The 15,576-nt window shown below is 42.3% G+C and overlaps 1 protein-coding gene across 1 annotated transcript in view; it reads left to right on the top strand.

Annotated features, from left to right (window-relative positions):
- Positions 1 to 209: 209 nt before the first annotated feature.
- LOC117045045 (zinc finger protein 850-like) overlaps positions 210 to 15,576 on the top strand; it is a gene marked incomplete at its 5' end in the record, with an annotated part of 29,525 nt that continues 14,158 nt past the window's right edge. The window contains one exon of the mRNA XM_033145832.1: positions 210 to 1,452. Within this exon, the coding sequence (XP_033001723.1) occupies positions 210 to 1,452 (1,243 nt within the window). The remainder of the gene's footprint in view (positions 1,453 to 15,576) is intronic.

Below are 15,576 nucleotides of genomic sequence, written 5' to 3' on the forward strand. Positions count from 1 at the left end.
CTACATCCAGCCGCAGAAGGTCCGGGAATGAGTGTTTTTACATGAGTATAATGTGTGCTTTTATATAAAATGCATCTCTGGTTTATTTAAGGGGCATACGGATTCGTTCATTTCCCCCCCAAAAATATAGTCCGGCCCACCAAGTGGTCCGAGGGACGGTGGACTAGCCCATGGCTGAAAAAGGTTGCTGACCCTTGCTCTAATCCCTTTTTGTCTCCATTGCAGATTGTGACGAATTGGAAATCGAGAACAAGGGTGACCATTGTAACATCCCCAGAGAGGAGAAGCCATGTAAAAATTCGGAGTGTGGAGAAAGCTGCAGTCAGAACTCCCATTCCACTTGCTGTCAACAAAATCTCATTGGAAAGAAACTCTATCAGTGCATGGAATGTGGAAAGAGCTTCAGTCAGAGATCCTCTCTCACTAAGCATCAGAGAATTCATACAGGGAAGAAACCCTATCAGTGTGTAGAATGTGGAAAGAGCTTCAGTCAGAGCTCCTCTCTCGCTTCCCATCAAAGAATTCATACAGGGGAGAAACCATATCAGTGTGTGGAATGTGGAAAGAGCTTCAATGATAGCTCCTCTCTCACTTCCCATCAAAGAATTCATACAGGGGAGAAACCGTATCAGTGTGTGGAATGTGGAAAGAGCTTCAGTCATAGCTCCTCCCTCACTTCCCATCAAAGAATTCATACAGGAGAGAAACCCTATCAGTGCATGGAATGTGGAAAGAGCTTCAGTCATAGCTCACATCTCACTTCCCATCAAAGAATTCATACAGGGGAGAAACCTTATCAGTGTGTGGAATGTGGAAAGAGCTTCACTGGTAGCTCCTCTCTCACTTCCCATCAAAGAATTCATACAGGTGAGAAACCCTATCAGTGCTTCGAATGTGGAAAGAGCTTCATTCATGGTTCACACCTCACTTCCCATCAAAGAATTCATACAGGGGAGAAACCATATCAGTGCGTGGAATGTGGAAAGAGCTTCAGTCAGAGCTACTATCTCACTTCCCATCAAAGAATTCATACAGGGGAGAAACCCTACCAGTGTGTGGAATGTGGAAAGAGCTTTAGTCACAGCCACAGTCTCACTTTCCATCAAAGAATTCATACAGGGGAGAAACCCTATCAGTGTGTGGAATGTGTAAAGAGCTTCAGTAAGAAGGAGAGTCTCACTTCCCATCAAAGAATTCATACAGGGGAGAAACCCTATCAGTGCTTTGAATGTGGAAAGAGCTTCAGGAAGAAGTTCGGTCTCACTTCCCATCAAAGAATTCATACAGGGGAGAAACCCTATCAGTGTGTGGAATGTGGAAAGAGATTCACTGATCGCTCCACTCTCAATTCCCATCAAAGAATTCATACAGGGGAGAAACCCTACCAGTGTGGGGAATGTGGAAAGAGCTTTAGTCACAGACACCATCTCACTTCCCATCAAAGAATCCATTCAAAGATTGGAAAAACCATTATACAGCTTTAGGAGCCATGCAAGTCCGCACCTTTTTATCCAGGCCTTTGGCTGATTGAGATCTAATGCCCTTTTAAAATGTGGTGTTTGAAATGAATGAGATGAATGACAGATTCAAAGGACTGGAGGGGAAGATAGAAAAAATGGGAAATTGGAAGCAAATGAAAAAGAAAAGCAAGAAATCAAAGAACATCTGAAAAAAGTGGAGGAAAAGCCTATTCAATCCAAAAAGGCCATACAGGATATACAGACTAAGAATCAAATAACAGAAAATACTGTGAAAAAACTCTCCAAAGATGAAAAAGAAGGAAAAATGGACTATGCACAGGAACTGGGCAGAGGTAAAATAAAATCAACTAAGGATCAGAGATATAACCAGGAGGAAGAAAAAGCAGAAGGAAACGCTGAGACCGATGCGGAATACGAAGAAGTAGAAGAAGAGGAAGAGGAGGGAGAGCAAAGAGATTAAATAGCACCACGTGAACCACATATCCAGTTCATTAACCTATACCTTTGATTGAGTAGTTTGTTTTAAAAGTGTTGTTTGTTTGTTTGTTTGTTTGTTTTTGATATTCTTAACACGTTAAAAGCATTTATACTGTAATCAATAAACATGAAATTAAAGTCCATTTGCTGGAACATAAATGGTTTGAATAACAAAAAGAAGAGAAATAGGATAACCCATACCCTAAGAAAACAAGGATGGGACATCATTTGTCTCCAAGAAACTCATATAAATAAAAAACATAAAAGAGTATTAAAAAATGATAAATTAGGATTAGAATTCATCTCATCACACCAAAGAAAGAAAACAGGGGTTGTGATCTACGTAAAAAATAAATGGGAACCAGAACTAGTTTGGAATGACAAAGAATGTAGAATAGTAATAGTTAAAATGCTAGTAGAAGGGAAAAGATGGTTCTGGGTCGGTGTATATGCACCTAATGGGAGTAAAGTTGCATTCTTTAAAAAATTGGAAAAACAATGAATTATGTGGGAGAAAGGATAATAATCATGGGGGATTTGAATGGAGTTATTAACCCTGAATTGGATAAAACAACAACTGTAAAGAAAAAAAATACCAAAAATGTTTTCAGAAATGATGGGAAATTTTGATCTGGTAGATGCATGGAGGCATAAATTCCCCATAAGAAAAAGAATTTACCTTTTTTTCAAACAGGCACCAATCTGCGAGTAGAATTGATGGAATTTGGATACGAAAAGAGTTGTCATTAAATATACAAAAAATAGAGATTGGACCCCTAACATTTTCGGATCATAACCCAGTAACGAAGATACTCGATGAAGAAAAACAAGAGAAAGTCAAAAAATGGAGTTTAAACATGTTTTTACTGAATAATAATAAAATTAAAAAGGAGCACAGGAAATAATGAAAGAATTTTTTGAACTAAATAACAGTGGAGAGGTAGACTAAAAAACAGTGTGGGACGCGGGGAAAGCAGTGGTGAGGGGGTATTTTATGCAACAAAATGCTGTAAATAAAAGAAATAAGGAAAAAAATAAAGTAAGTCTATTAGAAGAAATAAAAAATAAGGAAAAAGCACTATATAAAACTGGTAAAAAAGAAATAGAACATGAAATAAAAATTTTAAGAGCACAATACGAAAAGATTATTGACCAGGAAATGGAGCAACAAATTCAGTTTTGGAAATATAGGAATTTTGAATGGACTAATAAACCCAGTAAACTATTGAGTTGGCAAATAAATAAGAGAAGAAATGAAAGACTAATAACTAAGATTAAAGTAGATTGGGAAATTATAAATATAACAGATGAAATTATGAAAATCTTTGAAGAATATTATAAATTATTATATCAAAAGGAAGTGATACAGGAAAGAGAGATTGATGAGTTTTTGCTAAAATACAAATTACCGAAATTATCATTAGAAAAAGTTAGTATGCTGAATAAAGAAATTACCCTAACAGAAATAAAGGAAACAATTAAAGAAATGAAGAAAGGGAAAGCACCAGGCCCAGATGGGTTACTAATTGAATACTATAGGAGCTTAGAGGAAGTTATACTGCCACCATTGAAAGAGTTAATGAATAACAGCCTTATGAATGGAGTAATACCAACATTGTGGAAAGAGGCATTGATCATGCTCATACCAAAACAGAATGCTGACTTAGAACTGCCTAAAAATTACAGGCCAATATCGTTGCTAAATTGCGACTACAACATTTTTGCCAAAATATTAGCTAACAGACTAAGTAATACATTGGATGAGATAATACATAAAGACCAAGTAGGCTTTGTGAAAGGAATACAAGCTAAGGAAAATATAAGAAACATAATAAATATAATGGAATGTCTAGAAAATAACAGAGGAAAACAAGCTGCAATAATGTCACTAGATGCAGAAAAAGCATTTGACAGGGTCTCGTGGCAGTTTATGAGGAGAGTATTAAAAGAAAAAAATCTAGGAGACAAATTTGAAAGGGCATTCAAGGCTATATATGAGAACCAAAGAGCAAGGCTAATAATAAATAACAAACTAACGGAAAGCATAAATATAAATAGAGGGACACGGCAAGTTTGTCCCGTCACCGCTCCTCTTTATAATTGTTTTAGAAATCTTGTTAAAAAATTTAAGAGAAGGCGAAAAAATAAAGTGGGTGGTGATAGGGAAAAAGAAACATAAGATTAAGGCCTTTGCCGACGACATACTCATAACAACGGAGGACCCTTTAAATAGCATCCTGAATGTATTAATTAAGATAAATGAATATGGTAAACTTGCAGGTTTGAAAATCAATTATGATAAAACAAACATGCTTGTGAAAAACATGGAAGATAGAGAAAAGAGAGAGCTACAAGAGCTTTTGGGACTAAAAATTTCTAAGAAAATAAAGTATTTAGGCATTCAAATGACGATCAAAAGCTTAGATTTGGCACAAGAAAATTATGTGGAAAAATGGAAACAAATAAGAAATAAATTGGAAATATGGTCTAAATTAAAACTTTCTTTATTAGGCAGAATCTCAATTGTCAAAATGTGGGTACTATCTAAAATGATTTATCTATTCCAGAATCTACCATTGATAGGAGGGACGGGTTATTTCAAAAAATGGAAGAAAGATATTTCTAAATTTATATGGAATGGTAAGAAACCTCGAATTAAACATAAAAATTTAATTGACCACAGGGAAAGAGGTGGGTTTGGGTTACCAGACCTAGAGCTCTACCACAATGCGGCAGCGTTATCTTGGATAAAGAATTGATAGAATTAAATAACAACGATTTATTGGACTTGGAGAGTGATGGGCTAGGCTTTGGATGGCACTGGTATCTAATGAAGGAAAAAATAAACAAACAAAATGTGTTCATGAATAATATCATAAGAAAATCGTAGTATAGAGTTTGGTTAAAATATTGGCTTCAATATTTTCAAATCAATCAGAGATTCCACGAAGATTAAAAAAATGGATTTGAAAAAGAAAAATCAAAATTAGAAGAAATATTATTGGACAAGGAAAAAGATTATATAAAAAATTATATTACATATTGCTAAAATGGGAAACAGAAGACAAGCAAGTTAAGGAATCTATGATAAAATGGTGGCAGGATTTGGGAAAACCAATTATGTTGGAAAATTGGGAAAACTTACGGAGGAGGGATAGCCAACTGACACCGAACTATGATATCAAAGAAAACATACTAAAGACGCAATACAGGTGGCATCTGACACCAGTCAAGCTGGCCAAAATGTACAAAAGCATAAATAACCAATGTTGGTGATGTAAAAAAGAAATAGGCACTTACATACATATGTGGTGGTATTGTAACGAAATCAAACCGTTCTGGGAGATGATATCCATTCAAGTGGAGACATTCCTCTTAGGTATGGTGGGCAGGGATATCCATGCAAAAGATAGACTTATAATTATGTATGCTACAGTTTCAGCAGCGTTATTAATAGCAAAAAATTGGAAATCACAAAGAGTACCAGATAAAGTGGATTGGCAATTAAAAATGTTGACATATTATAATTTAGCATCCAAATATGAGGAATAAAAAGGGATAAGTGAAATGGAGAGAGAGAGAAATTGGAAGTTATTTAAGGATTATATTAAATTGTATGTTGAGAAAGCTGATCTCTTGGCACAATGGTAAAGGCTCAAATAATTGTGATAAAGAAAAAATAAAAAGATATAAGGGCATGCAGATAGAATAAGGATTGATATAAATGCTTTAATGGGAAGGCTGAGAAGCAATAGTGGGGGAGAGGGGAACCAGTGAGGGTGGGGTGGAAGGGAGTGAAGTGTGATATACGATGTATGTTTTGTATATGTAACTTTTTATGTAATTTTTTGAAAATGTAAAGTTTTAATTTAAATTAAATTTTTATTTTTCAAAAAATGTGGTGTTTTGTGTTTTTATGTTGTGTTTTTATGTTGTAACAATCCTGAGGCCTGTGGGTGTAGGGAATAGGCACCAACTCTTAAAGGCCTAGGGGTCTTTGCCCCCACCCCCAATAAAACATTTGAGGAGGCCACAACCCAGTTTGTGCTTTTTTCTTCTTCAAATGCAATCTTTTATTATTCTGCACTGTGTCATATAATTTCTCTTTCAATTTGCCCTCTTAAAAAAATAAAAATAAACGCACAAAGGTCGTGATGAAAACAAAATACAAGAAAATACAAACGTGGACAGGTCCCATCTTTGCGGGCTGAACGCAAAAGTTGCTTTAAAGCTGGGTTTACCAAACTTGGGTCCCCAGCCATTTTCAGACTACAGTTCCCATCATCCTTTCCCAGTGGTCCTGCTAGCTAGGAATGATGGGAGTTGTAGTCCAAAAACATCCGGAGACCCAAGTTTGCTTTAAAGGGAAAGTAGGCTGGCCCTGTGACACCCTTTGCTGGCCAAAAGCACTGCCCCAGAATCTGAACCACCCCCAGTACTGCTAATTGGAATTTATAGATTGCAAAACTGAAGTTTGATCGGCACTTCAACCTCTAGGGAGCTTCTAGGTTCTTTCTGCACCACCTAGAGTACCCACAGAATTGTGACTTCTACTGGCAACACACATAGGAGAACAAACGAAAGACAAACCTGGAAAGGGCCATACCAAATGGACATCTGGTGTGAAGAGGTAACTTTTCCCACTGCTGAACAATGCCACATGCAGAGGAGATGATATGCTAGAATTGTTCTCGGGGGCAAGGGGAGCTGCTGGAAAATTGAACCACGGGCTCAAAATACTACTTTTTTCAGTCGCTGCCATTATAGGCATTGCCATTCAAATGGCATGCATGCATCATGTGATTGATTGTGCAAGGCGGGCCTTACCTGGCCCCCCACCAATATTTTATTCAAGTCTGCACCACTGGGTCGGGTGGTTTACAAATTAAATAAATACGTAAATCACCTTCCTTTGCACATGTTCCGGCTTGTCAATATCCTTATTTATTATCATTTTTAAAATTTATGTGCCCTTTATCTGAAGATATCACAACATAAACATACAGGTTTAAAGCATGGCTTTCTCAAAAACAAGTAAATCTCTTCTTCCCTTTTTTTGGATGGAGTTACAGACCTTGTGGATCAGGGGACTGCTGTGGAAATAGTGCATTTCGATTTCAGTAAGGCTTTTGACAAAGTCCTCTGTGATATTTATGTGAGGAAGCTGGTATGATGTGAGCTGAATGAGGGAACTGTTAGGTGGATTTGACTGACCGAACCCAAAGAGGACTCCTTCATGGTTCCTCCTCATCCTGGGGAAAAGTGCTGCTCTAAATCTTTCTTTTTCCTGCTCAGCTTTGATGCTTTCTTTTTCCTTTCCTGCTCAGCTCTAATTCTTTCTTTCTCTAATTGAAATTTATATTCTTGTTCCAATTTCCACTTTTCAAATTCTACAGAGAATTTTGGATCTTCTGCCTCAGATGGAATATTAGAAAATTCCTCTAAACTCTGCTCTTCCCTGTGAGGATTCCCATTTTCCTCTCCTTCAGAGCTTTCATAAGTTGGTTCCCTCACAGAGTTTATTATCTTTTTGGGTGGCATTTTGAGTGACACCCGTGCTCTTGTTGCATTGGGCAAAAGGCCCTTTATAACATTTCAAACAAAGGAATTCAAATTAACCAATCATAGTTCATTATCTCATTTCAATTTAGTACGCATGTATATTACCTAATCTAATACGCATGCGTAATAAGCATTTCTAACTAAACCTTGGTTCTCACCGATCTGTTACATCTTCGTTAGTTTGCATGCATGGGAATCTGTGTTAGGCCTTTGTTCTATGTATCAACTTATGTTCTAGCTTATGAATGTGATTGGCGTATTTGCTGTGCTTTCCCAGTAGGGAAGGTCTCTTGCAAAGAATAATCAGTTTTCTTAAAGCAGCAGGTTACCATAACATTTCTATTATAAGCATATTCAATGATTAATAAAGGTATATTCATTGTGGCCCCTTTGGGCCACTGCTACACTCTGACAGCAAAACAGAATCAGTTGAGAGCGGCTATTATTTCAGGCTGGGTTTGCTTTTAAACTTTGGCCTTGAAGCCTTACACTGGGTTTCCACACTGACCCTGCACAGACACTTCCTCCAACCACAAGTCCAATACCTCTGCCAAAATAACCTCCCTCCCAGATCCACTTTCCACTTCACAAGTGTATAAATTTATTCCACCACAGGCGTATTTATTTATCCCAAACAAAATCAAAAATTCTTTCCAGTAGCACCTTAGAGACCAACTGAGTTTGTTCTTGGTATGAGCTTTTGTGTGCATGCACACTTCTTCAGATACGAAAGCTCATACCAAGAACAAACTCAGTTGGTCTCTAAGGTGCTACTGGAAAGAATTTTTGATTTTGTTTTGACTATGGCAGACCAACACGGCTACCCACCTGTAACTTTATTTATCCCACCGCTGCCACCAATTTTGTGGCGATCACACAGAGCCCCCAGTCATTTCACAGACTATTGACCCTGTGCCACCACTAATCCGCTGCCACCAACCAGGTTCTCCCCGGTAATAGACTCAGTCAGGTTGTAACGTATTAACAAAGGTTATAATTTATTGTTAACGCAAACAGTTCTAAATGCTTTGAAACACCGACTGATTCACTCGCTCTCTGTTTCCCCTCTGTCTCTAACTCACACTGACTCCTATGCCTTCCACCCACAAGAACCCACTTGAATCAACCATCTCCCTCTTTCCAACTCCACAACCAACTGCCAAAACTGAACAAACTCAACTACAGTGGAAGTCCGCGTGTTTTTGCACTTCTGCGCATGCGCGATGTGCGCAGAACGCTTCTGTGCACCTGCGCTCCAGGGAGGACTTCCGGGTTGCCGCCGCAGTGCATATCCCGAACGTATGCATCCTGCAGCATGCGTAACCCGGGGTTCCACTGTAACTGCCAAAACTCCTGGGCTGAGCCTTAAACACAGTTAGACTCCGCCCCTGGGCGTTCCTATTGGTCAGCCTATTAACCCTTTCTCTCCCCCTGTACAGACATCTCTATAATGAGAGGGCAATCATCACACCATGGGTACCACTGTGTTCCACTTAAGCTATAGAGCTGAGGAGGAACAAGCTAACTTCTGCACAAGACCGGCCATCAATTTCTTTCTTTAAGAGACATTATGGAAAAATCTATTAATGCAAGTGTGAAAGTTTGGAATATGAGAGGAAGCAGAATTCCTCCCTCCCTCTGCAATAAAGCCATAGGCCAAGGGACACCCCCCCCCCCGTTGACTAGATGACCCCTGAGGTCCCCTCCAGCTCTACCATTCTCTGACTCTGTGATCATGGCAACCTTCACTGCTGCACAGTTGGGGGAGCACAGGAGCAGGGGCAAGAGCAAATGATGAGGATGATGTAATTAATAATAATAATAATAATAATAATAATAATAATAATAGTGTATATCCTGCTTTTCTAAGTGGGAGTCTCCCACTTAGCCTTGTCCACGGGCTCCAGGACCCCTTGTGCGATCGGTTTGTCCAATTGTTCATCAACCTTAGGCTTGAGAGCGAATGGTACACATCATGGCTTGACCCGGATGGGCGTAACTTGTGGGTCGAGGCTAAAAGATATAGGCAACCCCACATACTGACCCAAGGTCCCATTGAACACTTCTGAAAACTCATTGAGGAGAGCGTCTACTTCTGGCTGTGAAACGTTGTGGATGCCAGTGACTGCCAAGCCCAAGGTCGCAAACCAGTCCAGTCCAAGCAGGCTGGGACGATTTCCATCGACCACCCCTTAGCTACCCAGTCACTGAACAACAATCTCAAGTCTTCATTTCCTTTTTTTTGGGGGGGGGTTTAAAACTTTTAATTGCCACATATTGAAATCTCTCTTTTTTAATAAAGAATTTATTAAATTTTTAACATTAAAACACACACAAAATACAACAAAACACTAATAAATACTACAAAACTACAAAAAATCAAAAATCTTAACAAACAGAAACTTATTTAGCTATCCTTATCTTATTCCTAACATTGTTTTGGGACTTCCTCACATCCTCTCTTCTGCGTTCATTTCTAATCTTCTTTAGTAACTTTATAACATTATAAAATCCGCCTTCTCATCTAATCTTAATCTTTATTGGAAGGAGTTAATTAGCTAACCTGTATATATTTACCTGAATGTATTGTTAGTCTAGAAGTATAAAAGTGCCTCTGTTAAGCTTTTCTGTATGAAACTGCTCTGTAAAGCTGTGAAGTCTGATCTGCATTGCACTGGCAAACTATGACTAAGTGTCTGGAGATAACAGTAGAACTGTCCTTGGAGAGAGGAACTGCCTAGGTCAGAGATAGGGTGGCCTTGCTGGAGTGCGCATGAACCAACTCAGGGCTAAATGATGTCCTTTTGCCTTATATGTACAACAGGAAATGTACAACAGGAAATGTTCCTTATATGGACAAGAGGAAGTTTTCTGGGATGGGAAGAGAGCCAGAGAACTGTCTATAAGAACTGTCTGGAAATTGGCTAGTTTTGTACTTGCTTGGATGTCTTAACACCGCAGGTACCTCTGCATGTAGAAAAATAAATCTTTCTCTCTCTGAAGCCAGAAGCCTCAGGTGTCTTTCTGCTCCCATGTTTTCTCACCGGGCGCAACCATGGTAGCCCGTAGGGGCAAATAAGGCTCCATTATAAACAATAATAATCATTTAACTCTAATCTTAATCCTAATAAAAATAAACATAACATATTTCTATCTACTTCTTATATCCTATCTTAATCTAACTTCTAGCATTACTGTAGCCTTATATGTCCTCTGATTTTAATTTCAAATATCTATCTTTTCAAGTCGTTTCAAATAGTCTTTGAATTTCTTCCAATCCTCCTGCACCGTTTCTTCTCTCTGGTCTCAGAGTTTCTCAAGTCTTCATTTCCATGTTGGGGGGGGGGGGACCTGAGTGGAAACAGCAGCACTGTGGGCATATTGAGAACTGCAGCCACGGTGGCCAGAATGAGTACTGCAGTTAAACTTAATACATACAGTATATTCTGGCGTATAAGACTACTTTTTAATCCAGGAAAATCTTCTCAAAAGTCGGGGGTCGTCTTATACGCCGGGTGGAAAATCTGTGGTTGAGTATATCTCAAACTCTATATTTTAACTGGAAAAGTTGGGGGTCGTCTTATACGCCCAGTCGTCTTATACGCCGCAATATACGGTAACAAAAATAAAGAGCAAAAATATTAAGATAAAAAGTAAAACAAACAAACAAACAATTGACCACGAAAGCATAACCATGTCAAGAATCTCAGCTGGCTAAAATCAAGAAAATCAACCCCCCCAAAATATGCAAAAGCTGTGAGGGGGAAGGAGGGCTCGGAGCTGCATTGTGCAAAATAAATAAAATAAAAGTGTTAAAATGAAATATAAATCAATCAATCAAATAAAAGTAGTAAATGAAATCAGAATCAAAATAAGAAATTGAGAATATAAGAATCCACTGAACACATAGCCTCATCCTTCGTCAACCACCACCAACTGCAGAGTGGGGGGCAAATAGCCAAGCCAGCGGGGAGCAGGTCTGAGGGGCCCAATCCCTGTTCTGGTTCTCTCCACGCTTGGCTTTCTGCAGGAATGGCTTCCCATGCCTTAAGCCAGCAGGGTCCTCCTCTCCCACAGATGATGCACAACCCCTTCCCCAAAGCCCCTCCCTCCCCCACTTCCCCCTGGGAGTCCCCCACACCACCCATCACTGTCTCCTGCTTGGAGCACTTCAGGGTTCGGAGCCCCCTGAGCTGAGCTGCCTGGCACTTCTGAATCACCTCCAGCAGGTACAGCTGATCTTCATCCAGCAGCTGAAAGACAAAAGTCAGGCTGTCAGTTTCCTGGAAGGGAGGGCTTCTCCACATCTGAGAGTGCAGAGTGGGGGGCAAGGGGGGCAGGTCTGAGTCCCTGGTTCTCTTCAATACTCACCCCTGGGGGAGGGATGTGCAACCGCAGCACATCTGCAAAGAGAAGGACATGGGGACAGGTGAGTCCCTCCCTGAGCACCTGGCAAGGCTATTCCAAGAACTTTCTCCTGGATTCCAAGTCCTACTATAGGGGAGGGACATCCCAGGCCTTGGGGGCTAATCCTGGCCTCCTTCAACCAGAATGTGGCTCCCCAGGCTAACGAGATGGGCAATAGCCAGTTCCACTGCACCCTTTTAAAATTGAAATCTCAAAACAGATCCCAACTTTCAGAGCATGTAAATCACATGAGGGGAAAGACCGCTGTGCCACTCACAGAAATTGGACTATACTTCCTTGCGATTGTTTCAGCAGTGCTAGAACTCAGGACCCGCTGTCTTGCTGGGGGTTGGACTAGATGACCCTCGGATCCCCTTCTCTCCCTCCACTCCAGAATTCCTTGCCTCCTGCAAAGCCCTTTTCCCTGCAAGCTGTTCCTGCAGTTTCTGGCCAAGGGAGGGAGATGATCAGAGTCCAACCAAGAACCTCACCCCCAAAAGGATATCTGGGCATTGGCGTAGCCCCCCTAAATCCAGTTTTTTTAAAAAACGGAGGCTCTGCCTAGCGAGAGATGGCTGAGCTGGGAGGACTCTGCTTTGCAAGGGTTAAAGGGAACTGAGCTGCCTTCCTAGAGAGGAGAGGAAGCAAACAAGTGGGGGGCCAGGTCCTCCAGAGCCCAGGCCCCTCCCTCCCCAGTCATCTCCTGCAAGGCCTGCATCGCTGTCCCCTCCTGGGATCTGGTGAGTCTCCTCTCTCTCTCTCCCCCCAGAGGGTGCAGTGGGGAGGCGGTGGGGGGTCCCAGGGCTGCAGCAGGGGAAGATGCGGGGGGGGGGGGGGGCTGATCTGCTCATGCAGGGGGAGGAGAGGCTCCTGCCAGGGAGGGGCGAGGCCTGCAACGCTCTCAGTCCTGGAGATCAGGGCATCCCAAACTCATTTGGCCCCCCCCTTTCCGAATAAAATGACTCCCACGAAATCTCCCCTCTTCAAACAAAGGAGTCCCTAGGACTTTAACTCTGTGTGACATCGCTCAGCGTCATAGCACAACAGAGGAAACGTGCAAATGGTTTTCCAAAGCTGGAGGAAGAAGTGGACTAGCGCCCCCCCCCAAAAAAAACCCCACGTGGAGGAAGGAAGTTAAAGTGGGAGAGAAAGGCCAGGAATAAAGAGAGGGATCCCAGCCCATAGTCTGGCTGCTGCATTGCAAACCAGTTTCCCAGTCGTCTCCAAGGGCAGCTCCACACGGAGGCCACTGCAGCAATCCCCTCGCACCCAGAGCAGGGCATCCCAGGACCACATCCTCCCTGTCCCAAAGGGATTGTTGCTGGAAAAGCAGCCGGAAATGGACGCTGCTACTCACTGAGCCTCCAGGGACCTTGACATCAATGGCTGTGTGTGTCTGTGTGTGTGTGTGTTAAGCTATCTAATAGAATATTAATAATAATAATAAATTTCCAACCTAAATTTCAAGGGAGATGTCTTTGGCCCCACCCACTTGGCCCTCAGGAAGTTGGCCAGATACATACCACACCCTCAGAGCAAAGAAAAAGGGACCCCACCCCAGGAGTCTGTCTTGAGAGCGGCAGAGAGTCCAAGTGCAAGAAAAGGAGACAGAAGCAGGGGATTGGGGGTGGGGGTGAGGAGCCACTCCTGAGGACCCCCGGGTGAGCACAGATGGATGTGCTCAGAGCACAGATGGATGAGCAAGACGCAGCTGGCCCTGGAACAGGAAGAGGCCATGTCACCCAAACTGGGAGCAGTGGGGGATTCTGGGAAAACCCAGTGCAGAAGATCCTGGGTGAGGAGGACACCCTCTGCTCAGAGGTGCAGAGCCAGCAGTTGAGGCAGTTCTGCTGCCAGGAGGACAATGGATCCCGAGAGTTTTGCAGCCGACTCTACCACTTTTGCCACCAGTGGCTGAAGCCAGAAAGGCACACAAAAGCTGAGATGCTGGACCTGGTGATCTTGGAGCAGTTCCTGGCTGAACTTCCCCAGGAAATGGAGAGCTGGGTGAGGGAATGTGGAGCGGAGACAAGTTCCCAGGCGGTGGCCCTGGCCGAAGGTTTCCTCCTGAGTCAGGCAGAGGAGAGAAAGCAGGTGAGAGAGATTTTCCTCTGGATACTCCAAAGGGGCTCCAAACAGGACAGAACATCCCATAATGGTCTGCTGATGCTGGCTCATCCTTTTTTTGGGGAAGGCATCCATGGAATGAGATCTCACACCCCTCAAGTCTTTGTCATTCTCTTTTTAATATTTCTCCCCATTCTCTGTTTTGAATCCTTGTTTCTTTTTCAGGGAAAGGACCATTTTGCAGAAATGGACCTGGATTCCTATGAGGCAGAGAGGCCTCCATTGGACACCAGAGAGAGGCCATTGGGTAAGGAGGAAGGTGGGTTTTCTCTGTTTGGTCTCATTCTGTTGGTTTTCCAACTCATCTGAGGGTTCTTTTCATCTTGTTTTGGGGGAAGACAGTTGGGAACAAGGGTCCAGAGGAGGGGATATGAATTTCTGCACAACAAACATATGAAATGGGCACTAATGTCCAAATGATCTCAGCAGGTAAGGCTTTCTCAAAGGCCCATCTGTAGTTAGAGATGCCCTGTTTCACCTGTGAGAGAAGCAGACACTCCTGGCGTCCTGTTTATCTTTTTTCTCTTGCAGGTGACAGAATGATGCCGGCAAGACCTCATGATCTGTCTTTTCATGGGGGCAGAAGGGAAGCAGCGGCTGTGGAACCAGATCAGGTCAGGGGAAGCTGCCTTGTGGGGACAAAGGCTGAGGGCTGGAGCAATGAGATGGACTGGTTGGGCACAGAGGAATGGTGGGAGGAAGCAGCTGGAGATCCAGGATGGGAAGATGGCCCAAGAAGTGGAGGTAGAATAAGGATGGGTGGTCAGAGGAAGAAGAGGGAGAAGCCTGGGAAGAGGAGGGGTCAGAAGCTGAAGGGCTAACAGGGCTTCGTGAGCTGGGAGACTCTGTGGCAGAATGCAGTGCAGAATCAGAGCCAGAAGAGGAAGGAGGCGAGTGGGAGGAGGGAGGTTGAGAGGCAGAGGTGAGTCAGGATAAGGAGCAGCCACCGGTGTCTCTCTCTCCTTTTGCCAGAAGCCACCCTCCCAGCTTGCCTCTCAGAGCCAGGAGACCCCCTGCATTGCAGGAATCTAAGCTAGATCATTCAAGACAGATGGCCATCCAGAATAGGTTTATTTTATTTCTAGATTGATCACTGAATGCTACAATTGGTTTCTAAGCAGTGGACAAATGAGAACATATAGTGCCTGGATTCACCTAACCAGCCCCAGCCTGTGCAAAATGGGGCCTGCCCCCATTCCTCCCCCTCTTCATACCCCCATGAACCCTTTGAATTTAGGGCATTGGGAGTGACTCCCCAGAACAGCTCTCGAGGAGAGGAGAAAGTGGATCCTTCCATCAGGCAAACTGGAATGCTTGGGTAGGCAGAATGACTTGGAAAACACAAGGTGGAATACCACCTATTTGCACAAAGATGAACACCCATAATTAAAATGAAGAATAAAATAAGCATCCATAAATAAAACGTGCAGCAAAGCAATCCTATTGAAACAACACCACAATTTACAGGAAGGAAACAACAGAGCATTGTGTAGCAGATCATATTGATGCTGTCTCAGAGGAG

The sequence above is a fragment of the Lacerta agilis genome, chromosome 4 (assembly GCF_009819535.1).
Source record: "Lacerta agilis isolate rLacAgi1 chromosome 4, rLacAgi1.pri, whole genome shotgun sequence".
Taxonomy (NCBI): Eukaryota; Metazoa; Chordata; class Lepidosauria; order Squamata; family Lacertidae; genus Lacerta; species Lacerta agilis.